General features: G+C 42.0%; 1 protein-coding gene across 1 annotated transcript in view; it reads left to right on the forward strand.

The window, feature by feature from the left end:
- Positions 1 to 8,026: 8,026 nt before the first annotated feature.
- The window catches only part of NUP160 (nucleoporin 160), a gene marked incomplete at its 3' end in the record, with an annotated part of 51,583 nt that continues 39,029 nt past the window's right edge, over positions 8,027 to 20,580 (forward strand). The window contains exons 1-7 of the mRNA XM_079709252.1: positions 8,027 to 8,158; positions 8,399 to 8,510; positions 11,885 to 12,095; positions 12,721 to 12,943; positions 14,280 to 14,358; positions 15,226 to 15,340; positions 16,087 to 16,245. Of these exons, the coding sequence (XP_079565378.1) occupies positions 8,059 to 8,158; positions 8,399 to 8,510; positions 11,885 to 12,095; positions 12,721 to 12,943; positions 14,280 to 14,358; positions 15,226 to 15,340; positions 16,087 to 16,245 (999 nt within the window). The 5' untranslated portion in view covers positions 8,027 to 8,058. The remainder of the gene's footprint in view (positions 8,159 to 8,398; positions 8,511 to 11,884; positions 12,096 to 12,720; positions 12,944 to 14,279; positions 14,359 to 15,225; positions 15,341 to 16,086; positions 16,246 to 20,580) is intronic.

Below are 20,580 nucleotides of genomic sequence, written 5' to 3' on the forward strand. Positions count from 1 at the left end.
TTTTTATGGTTTGAAGCTTTTTACTCTTTGAAGGACTAGAACAGGAGACAGAGTTAGAGAACTCACAGGAGGAGATGAAAGGAGAAAAGAATTAAACAGATGGCAAAATCTCCCAATTGTTATTAATTGCCATCATTGTTTTGCTGAGGAAGATGCAAAGACATTACCTATGACGAAAGAAGTGACAGCCCTGAGGTTTCAACAAAGGACAGAATGAGAATGGAGCATTTGAAGTGGGTGCGATGTCGCAAGAATCTAGACTCAAATGAGAATCTCTACTTAAAAACCTGAATCGCTAGATTAATTGTACTGTGTACTTTTACATGAAAAAGCAGCTCTGGGTTTTGTGTACATGCAAGTAAAACTGTTTACTGGATCAGCTTTGATCTTGGTCTTTAAGCTCAATATTAATTATATTTTATTGAGATGACTTAACTGTCCCTGTTAAGCCTGCCTACACATCTGGTTCCTTGTCGATGCCTCCAATTCCACCATTAGAGTTCCACGTCTTTGAATTAGATGGTAAATTGATTACTTATCACATGTTAATTCCAGTCAACTGAGAGCAGCTGCCTGAATCACTGTGTTGAAAGGATATTGAGGTAGGAAAGGACTCCCACAACTGATCAGCAAGATGAGCAAGAGAGGAAAGAGTGACAATGCTCTGTGGGTTAAGGGAATGTGTGTTGCAGCACCCATACCTCTGGGAAGGGCAATTTATTAAGCTTTTCTATCACTGGCATCTCAGCGTGAACTCATCTCAGATCATTTCCAATGCTGGTTTCAATAGGTATAGCACATATAGAAGCAAAATTCAGGACATACGGTTCAAGCAAGGACTTTCTTTTCTGGTTTTGTGAATTAAGTACATGCAAACTCTTACAAAGATATAAAAATAACATTTAAGTAAGCATGTAATGAATCACAACATATTGAAATTTATGGGAAATATTGTAGGAAAGGTGAAAAAAATCCAAGGCACATGGTCCCCACGGATGAGTCCAAAGCACAGGAAAATCAGGTCTGGGTGGGAACCCTGGGCTTTCAGGGGCCATCAGAGGACCCTGCTTTCTGAAGTCATGGTGGTTTTCTAAGCCGGTAGAAAGAATCATGAAAAGGGAAGTGAAATGTCACCGACACACTTTGCTTATTCCACAATTTTGCTTTTTAAAGAAACTTCTCCTGATGGGCTCTGCTCTGGGGGTTTCCTGGGGAGAATTTCAAAATTCTAGACAGAATGTTGGGGCCATTATTAAGAACCTACAATGTCATCCTGGTTTCCCCATGAGTTACCAACCCTACAGTGATGTCTTCTCTGTTTCAACAAGGCCCACGCATATTAAGGTTCTCTATACTGGGGTCGGATCAACCTTTCAAAAAATTTTTTTGAACTATTTACAAAGTTTGGTTTGAGATCCAATAAAATTCTTAGAGCAAATCTACAACAAGAATGTCTAATAGAGTACTTTAAGCACTGAGTTGTAAGGAAAGACATTTAAGTAAATCTAAACTCTTCAGTAAGAAAGGAAAAGCTCTCGCAAAAGGTCCCCAGCCTTCTAAAAACCACTCCTCACCCCAGTTCTCTCCATGCTTCTAAGACTTTTTGCCTGGAATGCTCTTTCTCCTTTTGGTACATATCTCCTTTATATTAATGAACATATTTTACTGTTATCTGTATTTCTCCTTTGTCTCTCTGTTAAACTGGCAGAGTCCCAAAAGCAGAGAGTGTGAAAGTTTTATTCTGTCCACAAATACTACTTCATGAACACTGCGGAAGTGCTGGTCACAATGCTAGGCACCAGTGATACAACAGAAAACGAGGCAGATAAGACCCCTGACTGCACAGAGCCTATATCCTGAGGGATCTTTCTAACCCCAGTGACTAGCACATGATAGGCATGCAATCAAGACTGCAAGGATAGATGAAGCCCCTGCCAGGAATTTGAAATTTAGTCGCTATGATTAACACAGCAACAGAGGCGAATGGCAATTAAAAAAAAAAAAAAAAGAACAGAAATAGAAAATCTCAAGTCATTTGCATTGTGGTTATATCCCAAGTCATTTCTGCTATCACTAACAGCTATTATTGAAAGTAACTGTCCAAACAGCAGGAAACCACATTCCTAGAACCAAAGATTTCATAAAAAATATTCAATGTGAAATAATGCTAATTTCAATTAAAGAAATTATTACCTAAAAATCAACTAAGATCCTTATAAATGTAAGGCATGACTATGACTTCTTACAATGCTCCTTGAATTCACCATGTCTAGAACATGGACATGAAGGTCAAAGAAGGCTTTGTAGTCAGGAAAACACTAAGCAGTAATCGTTTTTTTCAATTTTAGAATCTTTTATTAGTAAAATGTAGTAAATTAATCTTAGTGAATTTTCCCATACCTTAGTAAACCCAAACATGCTTCTGTACAAACACGAAATCCCCATACTCGCCAAAACAAAATGAAAAATCTGGGTATTTTTAACATACAGGGAAAACGACAACAAAGCAGTGTTTCCCCAATTTTTTCCCATAGAACACTGGTCCAATGAGTTGTTCCTTGAAAAGAGCATAGAGTCTGGGAAACACATCACACGTAAGGCCCAACTGGAGCTTTACAAAGCACACTATCATATTAATGTCTCTGAAAAGTTCTGCAGGAAAGAAATATGTTGAATTTCATTTATCGTCATTTCCCATGCTTATTTCAACCACTGATTTCTTCTTTTAAGGAATAGCTATTCAGTTAGTTTAGGAAAATCTGCTTTAAAGTTCAATTTACAATACCCTTCACTTATACTTAGTGGTGATCTAGCAAACCAAGACACTCTCAAGGCAAGCCAAGACAATAGTGTTAAGCAATAAAAATATTTTTCCTATGAAAGTATCTGTAAATAATACTTGCTGCACAAACAATAATCTTGGTAACATTCTGCATTATGTTTCTAAATGAAGTCACCCCCTAACCACTAGATGGCAATATAATTCCACTTATGTTACAACCATACCATGCCAGTATATTAATAGTTCAAAGGGTAATTGAGTGTTCTAAGAATGTATATGCGCATTTATTCATCTTTAGTCACTCTTTCAAACACTTACTAGGAAATTTTAAGTTCTGAGAGCTCTGACGGATGTTGAAAATAAGGGGAGGAATGAGACAGCTAACTGTCAAAAACTATAATTCCTGGATTCCTGGGAAACGAAGATGCCCCATCAATTTACCAACCACTTTTTTGGAAAAAAGAAAAAAAAGAAAGAAAGAAGGGCTTCCCTGGTGGCGCAGTGGTTGAGAGTCCGCCTGCCGATGCAGGGGACATGGGTTCGTGCCCCGGTCTGGGAGGATCCCACATGCCGCGGAGCGGCTGGGCCCGTGAGCCATGGCCGTTGGGCCTGCGCGTCCGGAGCCTGTGCTCCGCAACGGGAGAGGCCACAACAGTGAGAGGCCCACATACCGCAAAAAAAAAAAAAAAAAAAAAAAAAAAGAAAGAAAGAAGATGCCCCATCAATTTACCAACCATTTTTTTGAAAAAAAAAAAGAAAGAAAGGAAGAAACATGACTACATTAGGCATATTGATTGCATGACACATTCTTGCTTTTTTATCTTAAACATTTTATTAATTTTTCACAGTTAAGCCATTTATTATGCAACAAAAATTTTAATCTTTTTTTATCCTTTTTTTAATACATAAAAAAATTTTAAGTATACATCACAGAAGTGAGAAAATGTGGTGTATGGAAAGCACTGTGATAGACAAGTACCTAAGAAATTATAACAGTCTGAACTAAGTGGCACAAAGGTCACAGGTTGGGTGACTCTGAAGTCAATTTTGACTCAGGGAGGACATGCCAGTCCTCAGTCCCAGGGAGCATTCTGAGCCTTGAAATTTAGGAGAGATGAAGGTGAAGACCCAGCCTGTCTCCGACTTTTAGGCCACAGACCCTAGAGCTTTAGTGTCAGGAAAGAGCTTGAAGGTCAATAAGTACATCACCCTCTGCTAAGAAACTGATGCACAGAGATCTTGGGGGACTTCCCAAGTGAAAAGAGGTTAGCTAAGACAGAGCCAGACCTTGAACCCCAGTCTTCTAATGCCCGGCTGATGTTCTCTCCAATATTGCATCATCAATTTTGGAATTTAGGAAAGATCCTCGCCTAAACTCTTTCCAACTTCTTTTTCCCTGCTGGTTCCCAGCTGGCTGCCCATCCTTAGACAAGAGGTGATGTGTGACTGTCTCCTACAGGATTCCCAGAGGAACCACTCTGAGGCAGAGATTCGCATGCACGAGGTTTGTTGGAGGGTGCACTCAGGACGAGCACTTCGTAGGGACTAAGTGAGGCAGGACTGGGCAGAAAGAGAAGGTGAAGCCTCAGATGATCCCACTCAGTGCTCTGGAGCTGAAAGGTCCTTCACAGTTGTTCTAGATCCAGGCAAGGGGGCAGGACCTTTAGATTTTCCACAATGACCACTCACTGGATACAGGGGGCATAACCATAGGCAAGGCAGCTAAAAGCAAAAAAAAAAAAAAAAACAGCGAGCTAACATCAGGGTGTTGGCAGGGTTCCACTCCTTTCTGGAGACTTCAGGGGAGAATCTGTGTCTGTGTTTTTTCCAGCTTCTAGAGGCTGATCACATTCCTTGCTCATGGCCCCCTTTCTCCATCTTTACATGCCAGCCATTTCGTATAACTCTAACCTTTCTTCTGTCCTCACATCTCTCTCTTTCTGACCTCAGCAGGGAAGTGTTCTCTCCTTTTAAGGACTATGTGATTAGACAGGGCCCACCTGCATGATCCAGGCTCATCTTTCCATCTGTAGATCCTTACCTTACTCACATGTAGTACAAAGTCCCTTTTGCCATGTAAGGTCACAGGTTCCAGGGATTAGGAAGTAGACATCTTGGGGGGGGGGCATAATTCTGCCTACCACAATCTGGATTATATATTTTTTGCAAGAATACTTTATATGTTCATATCAGCATTATTCATAATAGCCAAAAAGTGGAAATAACCCAAATTTCCAGCAACTGATGTGTGTGTGTGTGTGTGTGTGTGTGTATAGTATAGGCAAATCTATAGAAACATAAGTAGGTTAGTAGTTTCCAAGGGCTGAGGAGGGGGGAATGGTCAGTGACTTTTAGGGTGATAAAAATGTTCCCAGGGCTTCCCTGGTGGCGCAGTGGTTGAGCGTCCGCCTGCCGATGCAGGGGACGCGGGTTCGTGCCCCGGTCCGGGAGGATCCCACATGCCGTGGAGTGGCTGGGCCCGTGAGCCGTGGCCGCTCAGCCTGCGCGTCCGGAGCCTGTGCTCCGCAACGGGAGAGGCCACGGCGGTGAGAGGCCCGCATACCGCAAAAAAAAAAAAAAAAAAAAAAAAGTTCCCAAATGAGATTGTGGTGATGGTTACACAACTATGTGACTATACAAAAATCACTGAATTGTACAGTTTAGAGGGGGGCATTTTATGGTATGTGAATACTATCTGAAGAAAGTTGGTTAAAACTGCCTTACAGGGAACTCCCTGGTGGTCCAGTGGTTGGGACTCCTCACTTTCACTGTCGAGGGCCCAGGTTCAATCCCTGGTCGGGGAACTAAGATCTTGCAAGCCACACAGTGTGGCCAAAAAAACCCAAAAAAAGCCTCACAGGTGATGTTGTATCCTTCATTTTATAGCACACCAGGAGGCACCTTATATCTGGTTGTCCTTATTAGTGAGTAATGCTAAGACTGAACTCTGGGTTAAGGTGATGACAACTGATGGAAATTATATTTTTAACAAGTGCTTCAGAAAAGTTATCTACAAGGATAATGCTGCTTTACAAGGATGCTATGAGAATAAAATTAGAATGTGACATGATTAGTAAATCATAAATATGGTGGGTAAAAAAAATCCGCCCCCCCCCAAAGAAAGATGTCCACATCCTAACCCCTGGAACCTGTGAATATGTTACCTTACATGGCAAAAGGTACCTTACAGATGTGATTAAGTTTAAGTATCTAGAGATGGGGAGATTACTCTGGATTATCTGGGTGAGCTCAACCTAATTACATGAGTCCTTAAACGCAGAGAACCCTTCCCTGAGATCAGAGAGAGATATGACACTGCTGGCTTTGAAGATGAAAGAAGGGGGCCACGAGCCAAGGAATGTGTTGGCCTCTAGAAGCTGGAAAAGAAACGGAAAGAGATTCTCCCTTACAGTCTCCAGAAAGAATACAGCCGTCCAGACACCATGATATTAGCCCCATAAGACCTGTATTGGACTTCTACGGAACTGTGAGCTAACAGTATTGTTTAAGCCACTAAATCTATGGTAATTTGTTCTAGCAGCAATAGAAAACTCATACGATAAAGCACCCAGAACTCTAAGAAGAAGATGACATCACAAGTGAAATAGTTCAATATGGTAAAACCCAAATTTCCCCAACCCATGGATAAAAGCACAGTTATATCAAAAATGTGAGCAAAGGGCTTCCTTGGTGGCGCAGTGGCTAAGAATCTGCCTGCCAATGCAGGAGGCACGGGTTTGAGCCCTGCTCCGGGAAGATCCCACATGCCGCAGGGCAACTAAGCCCATGCGCCACAACTACTGAGCCTGCGCTCTAGAGCCTGCGTGCCGCAACTACTGAAGCCCGCACACCTAGAGCCCATGCTCCGCAACAAGAGAAACCACCGTAATGAGAAGCCCGCGCACCGCAACAAAGAGGAGACCCTGCTCGCCGCAACTACAGAAATCCCGTGCACAGCAACAAAGACCCAACGCAGCCAAAAATAAATTAAAAAAAAATCAGTATGGAGTTTCCTTAAAAAACGAAAAATAGAACTACAATATGACCCAGCAATCCCATTACTGGGCATATACCCTGAGAAAACCGTAATTCAAAAAAAGTCATGTACCACAATGTTCATTGCAGCACTATTTACAATAGCCTGGTCATGGAAGCAACCTAAGTGTCTATCAACAGATGAATGGATAAAGAATGTGTGGCACATATATACAATGGAATATTACTCAGCCATAAAAAGAAACGAAATTGAGTTATTTGTAGTGAGGTGGATGGACCTAGAGTCTGTCATACAGAGTGAAGTAAGTCAGAAAGAGAAAAACAAATACTGTATGCTAACGCACATATATGGAATCTAAAAAAAAAAAAAGTGAACCTAGTTGCAGGGCAGGATTAAAGATGTAGACATAGAGAATGGACTTGAGGACACCAGGTGTGAGGGGGAAGCTGGGGCAAAGTGAGAGTAGCATCAACATATATACACTACCACATGTAAAACAGATGGCTAGTGGGAAGCAGACGCATAGCACAGGGAGATCAGCTTGGCGCTTTGTGACCACCTAGGGGGTTGGGATAGGAGGGAAAGGAGACGCAAGAGGCAGGGGATATGGGGACACATGTATGCATATGGCTGATTCACTTTGGTGTACAACAGAAACACAGTATTGTGAAGCAATTATACTCCAATAAAGATCTATTTTTAAAAAAAAACACGAATACAGTCTCGAAAAAATTCCAACACAAAAGGCCCCTCTGCCCTTCACTCCCTCTCCCCACTATCCCGACGGTCGCTTAAGAGTGAAAAGGAGACAGGGTGGAGATTCACTGACTGACACAGCGACGCAGGGAGAGGTGACCGCAAGCTAGGAATCCAGCAGAGGGCGCCCATCTGCTGGGCCTCCCCGGACCTCGACCCTCGCGGGAGACTGGGCCCCGCTGCCCTGGCGGGCGTTTTTAAAATGGAAACAAACCCGGCCCCGCCCCCTGCCCTGAGGCCGCCGGGAAAATGGCGCCGCGCCTTGGGGCTTCCTAGCAGGCCACGCAAAGGTTCCCGCAGGTAGAGTCTGCAGGCTTCCCCTACCCGCTTCTCATCTGGCTTCCTCCCTGCCCACCCTGTCTCCATCTAACTCGGTGGGAGCCTCACAACGCAGGGCCGGACCCGCGCTCGACCTCTGCCGGCTTCTTCACCTGTCCGCATCTCCGCCCGCTCCGCCCCAGGAAGTGACGACGTCCGCCGTGTCCTGCTGGTGTCCCGTCGGGCCTCGCGGTGGCGCGGAAAGATGGCGGCGGCGGGAGCAACGGAACGGAGCTTCGTGGAGCTCAGCGGAGCTGAGCGCGAAAGGCCGAGGCACTTTCGGGAGTTCACAGTTTGCGGCATTGGTACGGCAGAATCCCAGTAGGGCGCGATCCGATCCTTCGCCTCTGGCTTCTCCCCTGGATCCTGAGTCCACATGCCTATAGCCCCGGAATCAGAGCTTCTTTAGTGTCCTACTTCTTCGTCTTTTCTTCCCCTTCTTTTTGTATGGATTGTCAGTCCGTCACCCTCTGCTTTCTCAGCACCCTCAGTGCGTGTCATTCCCAGAGAACCACCTGTGCAGGCTGACCACTTTCATTTTGCAGGAACTGCAAATGTCGTGACCGGAGCCGTGAAATACGGTGAGAGCGCGGGAGGCTTCTATTATGTGGAAAGTGGCAAGTTGTTCTCCGTCACCAGAAACAGGTTCATTCATTGGTGAGTGCTGTTTGTCAGACCCCCTGGAAGGTCGGGTTGTTCGACGGCTGAATTTTCGCGGCTGTTCTCAAGGTGTCATTCATTCTCCGAAGTGGTTATCGACAGGAAAAGAGAAAGACTGTTTTCTATTCATATGTGAATCAGTGGAAAATTAAGGAGACCCAGAGTTCTAGAAGAGGTACCCTCCCAGGCAGCACTAAAAGCCGAAGAAATGTAGCTTAGGGGTTAAAGCCCAAAAGACCAGTTTTAAACATGAACCCATTACGTTTTTATAGTGTTTTACAGTTTCCTTCATTCTACAAATATGTCTGAGCCTTTATATGTCAGGCAGTGCTAGGTATGCTGGGGGTGAAGTGAGGAACAAAAACAATCACCATTTTCATCATGCAAGATGTAGCAGTGTAAGAATAGATGTGGACCCACCTTTCATGGGGCAGTTTTGAGAAGGGGGAAGACATTATATAGCTAATGACCACATTTATAAATACAAATTTTTCATGCTTGCCTCGGAGGAAAAGTATAGGGGCTTTGAGGGGCTATGGGAGTACCAAGTGTTATTGGTGGTGCTGGGAAGCCCTAAAGCAAGTCACATTTAAACTGAGATCTGAAGGATGAAAGGTTAGCCAGGCAAGGGGTTGAGGGAGAGAGCAGTTCAGCAAGTGGGATCAGCGTGCACAAAATCCATGAGGTGGAAAGAACGTGACAGGTTTGAGGAACTGACTGAAGGTCTGTGTGGCTTAGGTGCAGATGGGCAAAATGGAAAATGATGTGAGAGATGCTAAGACTAGGGAGGTAGGCAGGACTCAGATCAGGAAGGACCCTCAGGACCTTTTTAAGGATTTTGGATTTTATCCTGAGTACATTGAGCAATCATTGATGGGTTTTAAAGGATTACTAAAATGATCAAAATCACATTTTAAAATAATCAGTCTACGTTGTGGAAAGTAGATTTGGGTTGGATGGGTACAATACAAAAGAACAACTTGCTTATATGGTGGACCAAGTAAGATGTTAGTGACTCAGTTGTGGGAGTGGCTAGGAAAAGAGAAATACATGGATTCAAGATACACTTAGAAGTTAGCTTCATTTGGACCTGGAGATAGATTAAATATGGGGTGAGTGAGAGGTAGTAAGGGAAAAGGAGGGAGCAAGGACAAGCCCCTATTTTCTGGTGTGACTAACCAAATATTGGGTGGAGGGGTTGCCATCTAATGAGATACAGAAGATGGGTTTTGGAGAGATGTAAATAATTCTTTTAGAGGTACTATTGAAGTATCTGTGTAGTAGCTCTTTGGCAATGTCAAGTAGGCATTGAAATTTATAGGCTCAGAAGGAAGACCTGTGTTAAAGATGCATATCTCATTTATATAAGAAATATTTATGAGGGAGTTCCCTGGCGGTCCGGTGGCTAGGACTCGGCACTTTCACTGCTGTGGGCCCAGGTTCAATCCCTGGTCGGGGAACTAAGATCCCACAAGCTGCTCAGTGTGGCCAAAAAAAAAAAAGAAATATTTTTGAGTGCCTGATATGTTCCAGTCAACGTTTAGGGACTGAGGACCTAGCAGGGAGCAAAGCAGGCAGTCCCTGCTCTTGTGGAGGGAGCAGATCAACAACAATAACCAAAGATACCAAGTAAATATAATTCATCAGGTAATAATTGGAAGAGAACAGGGAAGAGGGAAGGGGAATTCTTCTTTTTAATATTGCACACAAGGTAGTACGGCAAGACCCAGTGATAAGTTGACACTTGAGCAGAGGAGGTAAGGATATCTGAGGGATGAGATTTCAGGTAGAGCCTTCCAAGAAAAAGGAACAAAAAGTGCAAAAACCCTGAGTCAGGAGCTTGTGTGTTGTTTTCAAAGAATGGCAAAGGGCTAGGAGTCTGCAGCTGAGTGAGCAAAGGATAGAGGAATAAGGTAGCCAAGAGCCAGATTAAGGCTTTGTCGGTTATTTTAAGGCTTTGACTTTTACTCTGAGTGAGATCAGAGGTTTTTAAGTGAAGAAATGGCATGGTCTAAGTTGTGTTTGTAAAGGTGGCTTGGCTGCTGTGTTGAGAACAGAGTGTAATAGGAAAGGGTGGGAGCAGGGAGACCAGTTAGAGATTGGTGCCACAATCCAGACAAAAAATGGTGGTGGCTTAGACTGGGGTTGGTGTTATTAGAGTCAGTGAGCAATGTTCTGATTGTGGATATGGTTTTTTTTGGGGGGTGGGGTGCCGTGTTGGGTCTTCGTTGCTGTGCGCGGGCTTTCTCTATTTGTAGCAAGCAGGGGCTACTCTTCGTTGCAGCCTGTGGGCTTCTCATTGTGGTGGTTTCTCTTGTTGCAGAGCACGGGCTCTAGGCGTGCGGGCTTAGTTGCTCTGCGGCATGTGGGATCTTCCCAGATCAGGGCTCGAACCCATGTCCCCTGCGTTGGCAGGCAGATTCTTAACCACTGTGCCACCAGGGAGGTCCCTGTGATATGTTTTAAAAGTGATTTTATTAGAATTTACTATTAGATCAGATGTAGGGTATGTAGAAAGAGGAGATTCAAGGGTGACCCCCAGATTTTTGGCTTGAACAACTAGAAGTTATAGAGATGTCATTAATGAGTTGGAAAAGTGCAGGTGAAGCAGGTGTTTTTGTTTCTTTGTCTTTCAGGTTTGCTGTGTCCTGGAATTCTGTTTTGGACAGGTTTAGTTTGAGATCCCTGTTAGATATACAAGTAGAAGTGTTGAGGCAGTAGTCAGGAGGTCAGTGGAGAGTTTGGGCTGAATAAGATACAGATTTAGGAATTGTAGGCATTCAATGGCATTCAAAGCTGTTATATCAAAGGAGATCATCTAGAGAATGGATTCAGGTAGTGTGGTAGATGAGGTGATGGCAAGTTAGGGCATTCCCAGAATAGTGCTTTCTATGGTTGCAAAGCTACCACATAGCAGAGTTGTGCCTCAAGAAGAGTCTTCCCTGCATCCTAGTAGGAGGAAGCTATAGAAGGGGAATTACCCACATTTATAAGGTCACTGTAGTTTGACTCTGTAGTAACATATGTAGAGGCCACATTGCACTATAAGTAATGAGGGTGTGTGGTGTGAATTTTCATTATAGTGGAGTTTAATTGTTTTGAATATTGTTTTTAAAAAATGGACTGTGAAGTTTGGAAATGCCTCCATTTAACAGAGAATCATATAATAAGATATGAATTTTATATAGTGCTGTGTTTTGTAGACTATATAATGTGGTGGTTTGGAATGTCAAAATTGGTCTGAGTTTGTTTATCCAAAATTTTCAAATTGGGAGAGTTCACCTGGAGATTATTGCCATACATTTCAATGCAACAATCAGAAAGAAAAGCATAAACTTTTTTTTTTAACAAATGTCTCTTCACTTTAATAGGAAGACCTCTGGAGATACATTGGAGCTGGTGGAAGAGTCACTGGACATAAATCTCTTAAATAATGCAGTTCGCCTCAAATTCCAAAATTGTATCCTCTTACCCGGAGGGGTTCATGTCTCTGAGACTCAGAATCATGTGATAATCTTGATATTAACCAATCAAACAGTGCACAGGTTACTTTTACCACACCCTTCCCGGATGTATAGGAGTGTAAGTTGGTTAAGTATAATATCCTTTAACTCCCAAGTTACTCTGACTGTCACAAATTTAGTAATAGAGCAGTGTCCTTTGGAATTGAAGAATATTTGGATTCTTTGCTGGCCCTAACCAAGCATACTATCATAGTTACTATTTAAAATGATCACACACATTTTAAGCTGCAAAAATAGTTTCATTAAAAAGAATAACTCTGGGGATTTCCCTGGCAGTCCAGTGGTTAAGATTCCATGCTTCCACTTCAGGGGGCTCGGGTTCCATCCCTGGTCTGGAAACTAAGATCCTGCATGCCATGTGGTGCGGCCAAAAAAAAAAAAAAAAGAATAGCTTTCTGGGAATTCCCTGGTGGTCCAGTGGTTAAGACTCCACACTTTCATTGCCGAGGGTGCAGGTTTGATCCCTGGTTGGGGAACTAAGATCCCACAAGCCCTGCAGCCCAGCCAAAAATAAAAATTAAAAAAAATAATGAAGTGGAGAGCCATGATTTAAAAAAAGAAAAAATAGCTTTCTTTTTAAGCTCAACAATTTTTTACTTTAAAAACTGATAGCGATTGGGAGGAACTGAGCAAAATCCGGTTTATTTTGGTTTAACAGATTTTTCTTTTTAATTACTCCACAGGAGTTGGCAATTGAAAGTCAGATGCAGTCAATATTCACTGACATTGGAAAAGTTGACTTCAGGGATCCTTGCAACTATCAGTTAATTCCAACAGTACCTGGACTCTCCCCTAATTCTACCACCTCGGCAGCCTGGCTTAGCAATGACGGGGAGGCTCTGTTTGCTCTACCATCTGCCTCTGGGGGAATCTTTGTTCTTAAACTACCTCCTCATGACGTACCTGGTAAGAACAGGAACTGAGCATGGATTTAATTTTAAACAAAGGAATACTGGCATTAAAACAGATGTTAGAAGTCCAAGGCCATCATCCAATCTAGGAATTGCTTCTATACTACCCTAAAATGGTCATTCATTATTGCTTGCATTATGATTCCCTAATGCTTTACTGTTTTTTTCCCAAGAGGGCGGGATTTTATATAGTGAACGAGGAACTGTCCAGCTTACTGGAGTATGGGAAAACAGATACCTGTAAGGTGACCTATTCTAAGGCCTTTAGTAGACATGAGTTGACTGGTTTTCTACCTTCACTTTGTGGTATTGTAACTAAAATAAGTTACCTGAAACAAGGAAGCTCAGTGCTGATACCCTGCTCCAAGTCACCACTCCTCTTACCTGGATTATTGCATTTGCTTCCTAAATAGCTCCCCAGATCCGTCCTTACCCCTCTGCAGAAACTTCTCAGGCAGACCGATACGTTTTAAAACCCAGGGTGAGTCATGTCATTCCACTGCTCAAAGCCCTCGGATCGGGGCTGTTCTTCATCTCACTCTGAATAAACCCAAAGTCCTTACTGTGACACCCCACTGCCTCTCTAATCTCATCGTCACATTCTTTCCCCCCTCCTCTGAACCGGCCACATGCCTTCTTGCAATTCCTTGAACATACCAGGTACACCTACCTCAGGGCTTTGGTGGGGCTAGTCTCCCCAGCTACCAGTGTGGCTCATTCCCTCAACTCCTTTAGGTTCTTACTCAGTGTCACCTCAGTGAGTGACCTGACGACCTTTTTAAAATTGTAGCACAATTTTAACAATAACACAATTGTACACACGCACCCCATCCCCGTTCACTATACCCTTTCTATGTTTTATTTTTCTCCACTCTTTACATTCTACTTAATTTGTTAACTGTCTCTGCTCCTCCCTTCCTGCCAATGGAATGTAAGTTCCATGAGGACAGGAGTGTTTTAATTTGTTTTATTTACTGCTGTATCTGTAGCGCCTAGAACTGTGCCTAGCACATGAAAGGTACTCGGTGTTTCTTTTGGAAAGAATGAAGTACTGCTTCTGAGCAGCAATATGGGTTACTGTTTGTAAATGGCAAAAAATTTCCCCTAGGAATATAAAAATGCTCTTGTTATTGTTCCCATAATGATTCAAAATATTTTAGGCATGGTATATGTGGAAAGGTACAGCCTAAGACTTCCTTAGTATAGAAATGTGGAAGCCTGTCACCTGTTACAAATTCCTTATTCATGGTTGCATCCTTCTTGCCTTTGGGCTTCACTAAGTATGATCAAGAGGTGCCTTGGATATCATTGGTCTGTTTTCAATCTTGTAGGGATGGTGTCAGTTGTGGAGCTGAAACAGAGTTCAGTAATGCAACGATTGCTTATAGGCTGGATGCCAACAGTTATCAGGTGAGTGGTCTCTGGTCTGTAAATCATGGGGCCCAAGAACTTAGTCTTTTGACCTGGTCAACACCTGTTAGTGCTTCCAGTCTGACTCCAAGGCAAATAAACATTATACTGGAAAGGAGAAGGGTCTACACAACGTTACATTCCATCTGAGAGGAGCTGCACTCCAGAGCCCACTTCATTTGGGACTTGACACTTTGACAACAGAAACTGGCTTACTATACTTCTCACAATATCCAGTTCAGTGCTCTGCCCTGACTTACCAAATCCAATTTTGTGTAATATTAGAAGTAGAAAGTTTGATGGTTAGAACAGTATTCCACTGATACCTAGAGCTTTTTAAAATTTATCAGAATAATGGATATAAATCAAATAGAAAATGTAGTTATCTTTTTTTTTTTAATTAATTTGTTTATTTTTGGCTGCGTTGGGTCTTTGTCGCCACACGTGGGCTTTCTCTAGCTGCGGCGAGCAGGGGCTACTCTTCATTGCAGTGCACGGGCTTCTCACTGCAGTGGCTTCTCTTGTTGCAGAGCACAGCTCTAGGCACGTGGGCTTCAGTAGTTGTGGCACGCAGGCTCTAGAGAGCAGTCTCAGTAGTTGTGGCGCACAGGCTTAGTTGCTCCGCGGCATGTGGGATCTTCCCAGACCAGGGCTCGAACCCATGTCCCCTGCATTGGCAGGCGGATTCTTAACCACTGTACCACCAGAGAAGCCCAGAAAATGTAGTCATCTTATACCAGCCTATAAACTCTTTTTCTTCTGTTAAGAGTGTGCATTTATAATTTTATTTTATCTCTTAAATTGCAAATTCTAATGATCAGGTAATTTGCAACAATAAAACTCTAACACTTGGCCTTATGTTTTCAGAGGTGATCAGGGGCCTTCAGATCGTCCCCTGAGTCTTGCTGTTCATTGTGTCAAGCATGATGCCTTCATCTTTGCTCTATGTCAAGATCATAAACTACGAATGTGGTCTTATAAGGTAAATGCTACATTTATAGTTACTGCAAGTTAAAATAGGATTGCAAATTGTAAGGGAATTGAAATAAATCTCGCTTCTCATAATATGATCAGATCTCTTAGTTTGGAAATTATGGGGCATTTCCAGATTCAGACAGTCTCATTTAGCTTTATTTTTCATACATTTGTTCCCTAACTTTTTGTATTTTTATTTTGAAAATTATGAGTCCTACAGATACATTGAAGTGGTACAGAGTATACTCTTCACTTCGGAACAAATGTATTTTTATTTTTATTTTTATTTTTTATTTATTTATTTATTTGTGGTACACGGGCCTGTCACTGTTGTGGCCTCTCCCGTCGCAGAGCACAGGCTCCGGACGTGCAGGCTCAGCGGCCACGGCTCATGGGCCCAGCTGCTCTGCGGCATGTGGGATCTTCCCAGACCGGGGCACAAACCCGTGTCCCCTGCATCGGCAGGCGGACTCTCAACCACTGCGCCACCAGGGAAGCCCAACAAATGTATTTTTAAAATGCAAGTTGGTAAAATAGTTTTCAACATTTGCAAACAAAACAGCTGATGATTTTATCTATCAGACTAAAGAGATATTTTCATCTCAGCCCTTTAAAAAAAAACCCTTAGGACCCTTCAGATAAATTAGATACAGTGCTAGATATAATGAATGTGCATTCTTTAAAAAGGGAAGGAGTTTGCTTTTCTATCCTGAATATTCTTTAATACTACTTACTAAATGTTTTCTTGGGCAGGACCAAATGTGCCTGATGGTAGTTGACATGCTAGAGTATGTCCCTGTGAATAAAGATCTTCGGCTCACTGCTGGGACTGGACACAAATTACGATTTGCCTATTCCCTTACCCTGGGACTCTACCTAGGGATATACATGCATGCACCAAAGCGAGGACAGGTATGAAACAAATAAGACACGTATCAAGTTATCCTGTATATGCTGATATGGGGAAGTAGGTATAGACTCATTGAGTCTATTTAAGCTCTTCACACCAACCTAGATGTATCTTGCATTGTTTCCGCGGAGATGGTAGGTTTTGTGCTAATATGTGAATTAAAAGATCTTGAAGGAAAAGTCAGGATGAAAGGGAGTAGAGAGTTTAAAGAGATATGGAAGGAAAGGTTAACCAAAACTAAGCAAGAAAGAGCCAATTTGAAAGTCTGGGTGAAAAAATGGAGTTGTGAAAGGGATGTAGGTGTTATTAAGAGGTACAAGGGAAGTTAATTTTTAGAAATAATTTTGCTCATCATCTAAACACTAGCTGTTGTATGTCAGTGAGGTATTTACGATACAATACAATGGTATAATATAAACAGCCACGGGAATTCCCTGGCATTCCAGTGGTTAGGCCTCTGAGCGTCCAATGCCAGGGGCCTGGGTTCAAGGGGGAGCTAAGATCCCGCAAGCTGCATGGCCAAATAAATAAATAAACAGCCGCTTGTTGGGTATTGTGTGTTTGGCGTGTTGCCAGGCCCTTTACGTACATTAATAGCAAACGCCTGGACTGTGCTTATTACTCACACACTACACATATCATCCATTTAATCCTAATAACATTCCAGTGAGGTAGGGTTTGTCCTCCTCACCCTGCCAGAGCCCTGATTCCCCATGCTGGGTGCTGCTCTGCTTGGTGCCCTCCTCGCTCCTGTTGGGCTCTGATATCCCACTCCAGGTTGCCCTTCCACATGGATGCCCTCCTCACCCCACTTGGGCCCTGACACTCTGTACTAGTCCACCCCCCACCATGCAGTGGACACCCTTCTCACCTACTTGGGCTCTAGTCCCCAGTGCAGGCTGCCACTCTCTGTGGACACTCCTCACCCTGCTTGAGTTTTCACCCTGCCCCAGACCTTCCATATATGTGGACACCCTCTCACCCTGCTTATGCGCCTCACCCTAAGCCAGGCTACTCCCAAATATGAAGACTCTTCTACATTCTTGGTTTCTTGATTCATTCTGCTATCCCCTCCTTGGGCTCATAATTTGTTAGAATGGCCCACATAACTCAGGGAAACACTCACTTACATTTACTAGTTTATTGGGTGATAAATGATGAAGAGGTATGTAGGGCAAGGTCCAGAAGGGTCTCATGGTGTTGAGGTGCACCACCCTCCCAACACATGGATGTGTTCACCAACCTGGAAGCTCTCCAAATCCCATACCTTAAGAATTTTTAAGGAGGCTTCATCACATAGGCATGATGGGTTACTAATTCAATTTCTAGCCTTTCTTCACTTTCCAGAGGATGGGAGTTAGGGCTGAAAGTTTCAAGCTTTTAATTAGACTTGGTCTTTCTGGTGACTAGCCCCATCCTGAAGCTATCCAGGAGTCACCTCATTAGAACAAAAAGTGTTCCCATAAGCCAGGATATTCAAAGGAATTTAAGAGCTCTGTGTCGGGAACCAGGGTCAAAGATCAAATATTAGAACAAAAGATGCTCCTAGCACCTCTATCACTCAGGAGATTGCAGGAGTTTTAGGAGCTCAGTGTCAGGAGCCAGAACCAGAGACCAATATATATATTTATTATTACTTCACCGATTCTGATAGAGGCTTGTTAACTCTGTAGATCATATTGGAAAGAATTGCCATCTTGGCAATATTAAGGCTTTTGGTTCATGAACATGGGATGCTTTTCCATTTATTTAGATTGTATTTAACTTTTTTAGCAGTGTTTTATAATTTTCATAGTGTAAGTTTTGCAGGGTTTCTTTAATCAGCTTATTTGTATATATTTTATTCCTTTTGATACTATTGTAAATGAAATTATCTTCTTAATTTCATTTCAGATTGCTCATTGCAGGTTTATAGAAATACAATTCATTTTTTTATATCAATCTTGTATCCTGTAACCCTACTGAACTCTTACTGGTTTTAGTAGTGTTATAGTGGAATTCTTGGGACTTTCTATTTACAGGACAATATCATCTGCAAATAAGATAGTTTTACTGCTTCCTTTCTGATCTGGGTGCCTTTTTTTTTTTTTCCCCCTTAAATTGCCTTGGATAGATCCTCCAGTACAATGTTGAATAGAAGTGACAAGAGTTGTCTTATTCCTGATTTAAGAGAGGAAGTTTTTAGTCTTTCACCATTGAGTGTGATGTTATCTGAATTTCTCATAATGCCCTTTATCGTGTTGAGGAAGTTACTTTTTATTCCTAGCTTGTTGAGTGTGTAATTAATGAAAGAGTATTCAGTTTGGTACCACTGCCTTGATTCACATTGACACCAATAATTTTACCAACCATTGCTTTTGCATTATCAGTGCAAATATTAACACAGTGAAAAGGGCAAATGATGTAGTATTATTATGAAAAGTGTTTTGACCTCACTAATCCCCTGAAACAGTCTTAGGGACCTCTAGGAATCTATGGACCATATTTTGAGAACCACTGCTCTAAACATTAGACTGAGATTGAATATGCTATTCTAGGAGTGGTATCAAACTGAGCTGAGCTATTACCTCCTTTGGTTTGAGCATTATGGTTCTGTTAATGAAGCCTAAAATCAGATACACTTTTAGCAGCCATGTAACACTGTTGTGCCTATTCAGAGTATAATGAAGTTGAGGTCTTTTTTTTTTCCTTCTTTTTTTGAACAAAAACTGCTCTTCAGCATGTTTTTTTCTCCCTAGTCTGCACATTTGAAGGTTTTATTTTTAATCTCTGTAATATTTTACACCCATCCCAATTTTTTTTTTAAATAAATTTATTTATTTATTTATTTATTTATTTATTTTTGGCTGTGTTCAGTCTTCGTTGCTGTGCGCAGGCTTTCTCTAGTTGTGGTGATCGGGGCTACTCTTCGTTGTGGTACGTGGGCTTCTCATTGTGGTGACTTCTCTTGTTGTGGAGCACGGGCTCTAGGTTCGTGGGCTTCAGTAGTTGTGGCTTGCGGGCTCTAGAGCGCAGGCTCAGTAGCTGTGGTGCACGGGCTTAGTTGCTCCATGGTATGTGAGATCTTCCGGGACCAGGGCTTGAACCCATGTCCCTTGCATCAGCAGGCGGATTCTTAACCACTGCGCCACCAGGCAAGCCCTACACCCATTCCTGTTAATTTCATTTGTTTCTTCTTGGTTTTCTTTTCATTCCTTGGGTTCTAATTATGTTAATAAGTGCATTAACTTAATCACTTCCAGCATCATGTCCTCAGTGTTATAAATATGCCGTCTGTATTTCCATCTAGGACACTAATAAAAATCTCAAACAGAAGTCCTGTAGACCTATGGTGTGGTCTGTGAAATGGTCCTGGGCCACAAATTATTTGTTACTGGATTGCAGTAAGATAGATAAATACAGAAAGTGAGAGAATGCATTAGAAGCTTTTATAGTGACATTGCCACAGACATTCAAGGTTTCTGTATTTCATAAAAGTGTCAGTCTGGAACAGATTAGAAATTAAAGAAAAAAAAAAACACTGTTCCTTTCCACAGATAGTTTGGGAAGCACTGCACTAGACCAGCATTTTTCCAACTTTTTGGCTAGAATCTACAATATTTTGCATTGCTACATACTTTATACCTATGTGGTGATGGGCATATAACAGAAAATAGTTTTCATGAAACATGTTTACCTTTACCATGAGTGATGAACTGATAAACTCTGATACTTTGTTTCTTTTTCTTTTTTCTTTAATTTTTTTTAATGCTGGTTGAGACCTCCTAAATTTGATTCATGTCCCACTAATGGGTTGAGATATGCAGCTTGTAAATACAGCTCTAGGCTAGAATGAATATGAGCATTACATATATTTCTCATATTTCATACATTCCTATTTTTCTCTCAAAAAGACTCTCACTGTATATTTTTCTTTTAGTACTTCCTTGTGAACAGTTGCTTGTGTTATAAGGATAGAATCTTCATCACTCTTATCAGTTTATAATACACATTCTTTATCAAAAAATTATTTAAAATATTGTCCATTAAATATTATTTCTGAGTTTGACATTTTTTTGTTTTGGCAACAGAGTTAAATACTAAACATGAATTATTTTATAGGGTTTTATTTTTAGTGACGATTGACTAGAGTTGATTTGTATTGTGTGTATGTTTTAAATTATTTTTGGTACTTTGGTAAAAATATAAACTTAAAAATAGGTTTCTCACCATAGTGAGATACCACCTCATACCCAAAAGGATAGCTACTATGGGGGGAAAAAACAGAAATACCAAGTGTTGGAGAGGATGTGGAGACATTGGAACCCTTGTGCATTACTGGTGGGAATATAAAATGC

The sequence above is a fragment of the Hyperoodon ampullatus genome (genome assembly GCF_949752795.1).
Source record: "Hyperoodon ampullatus genome assembly, chromosome: 7".
NCBI lineage: Eukaryota > Metazoa > Chordata > Mammalia > Artiodactyla > Ziphiidae > Hyperoodon > Hyperoodon ampullatus.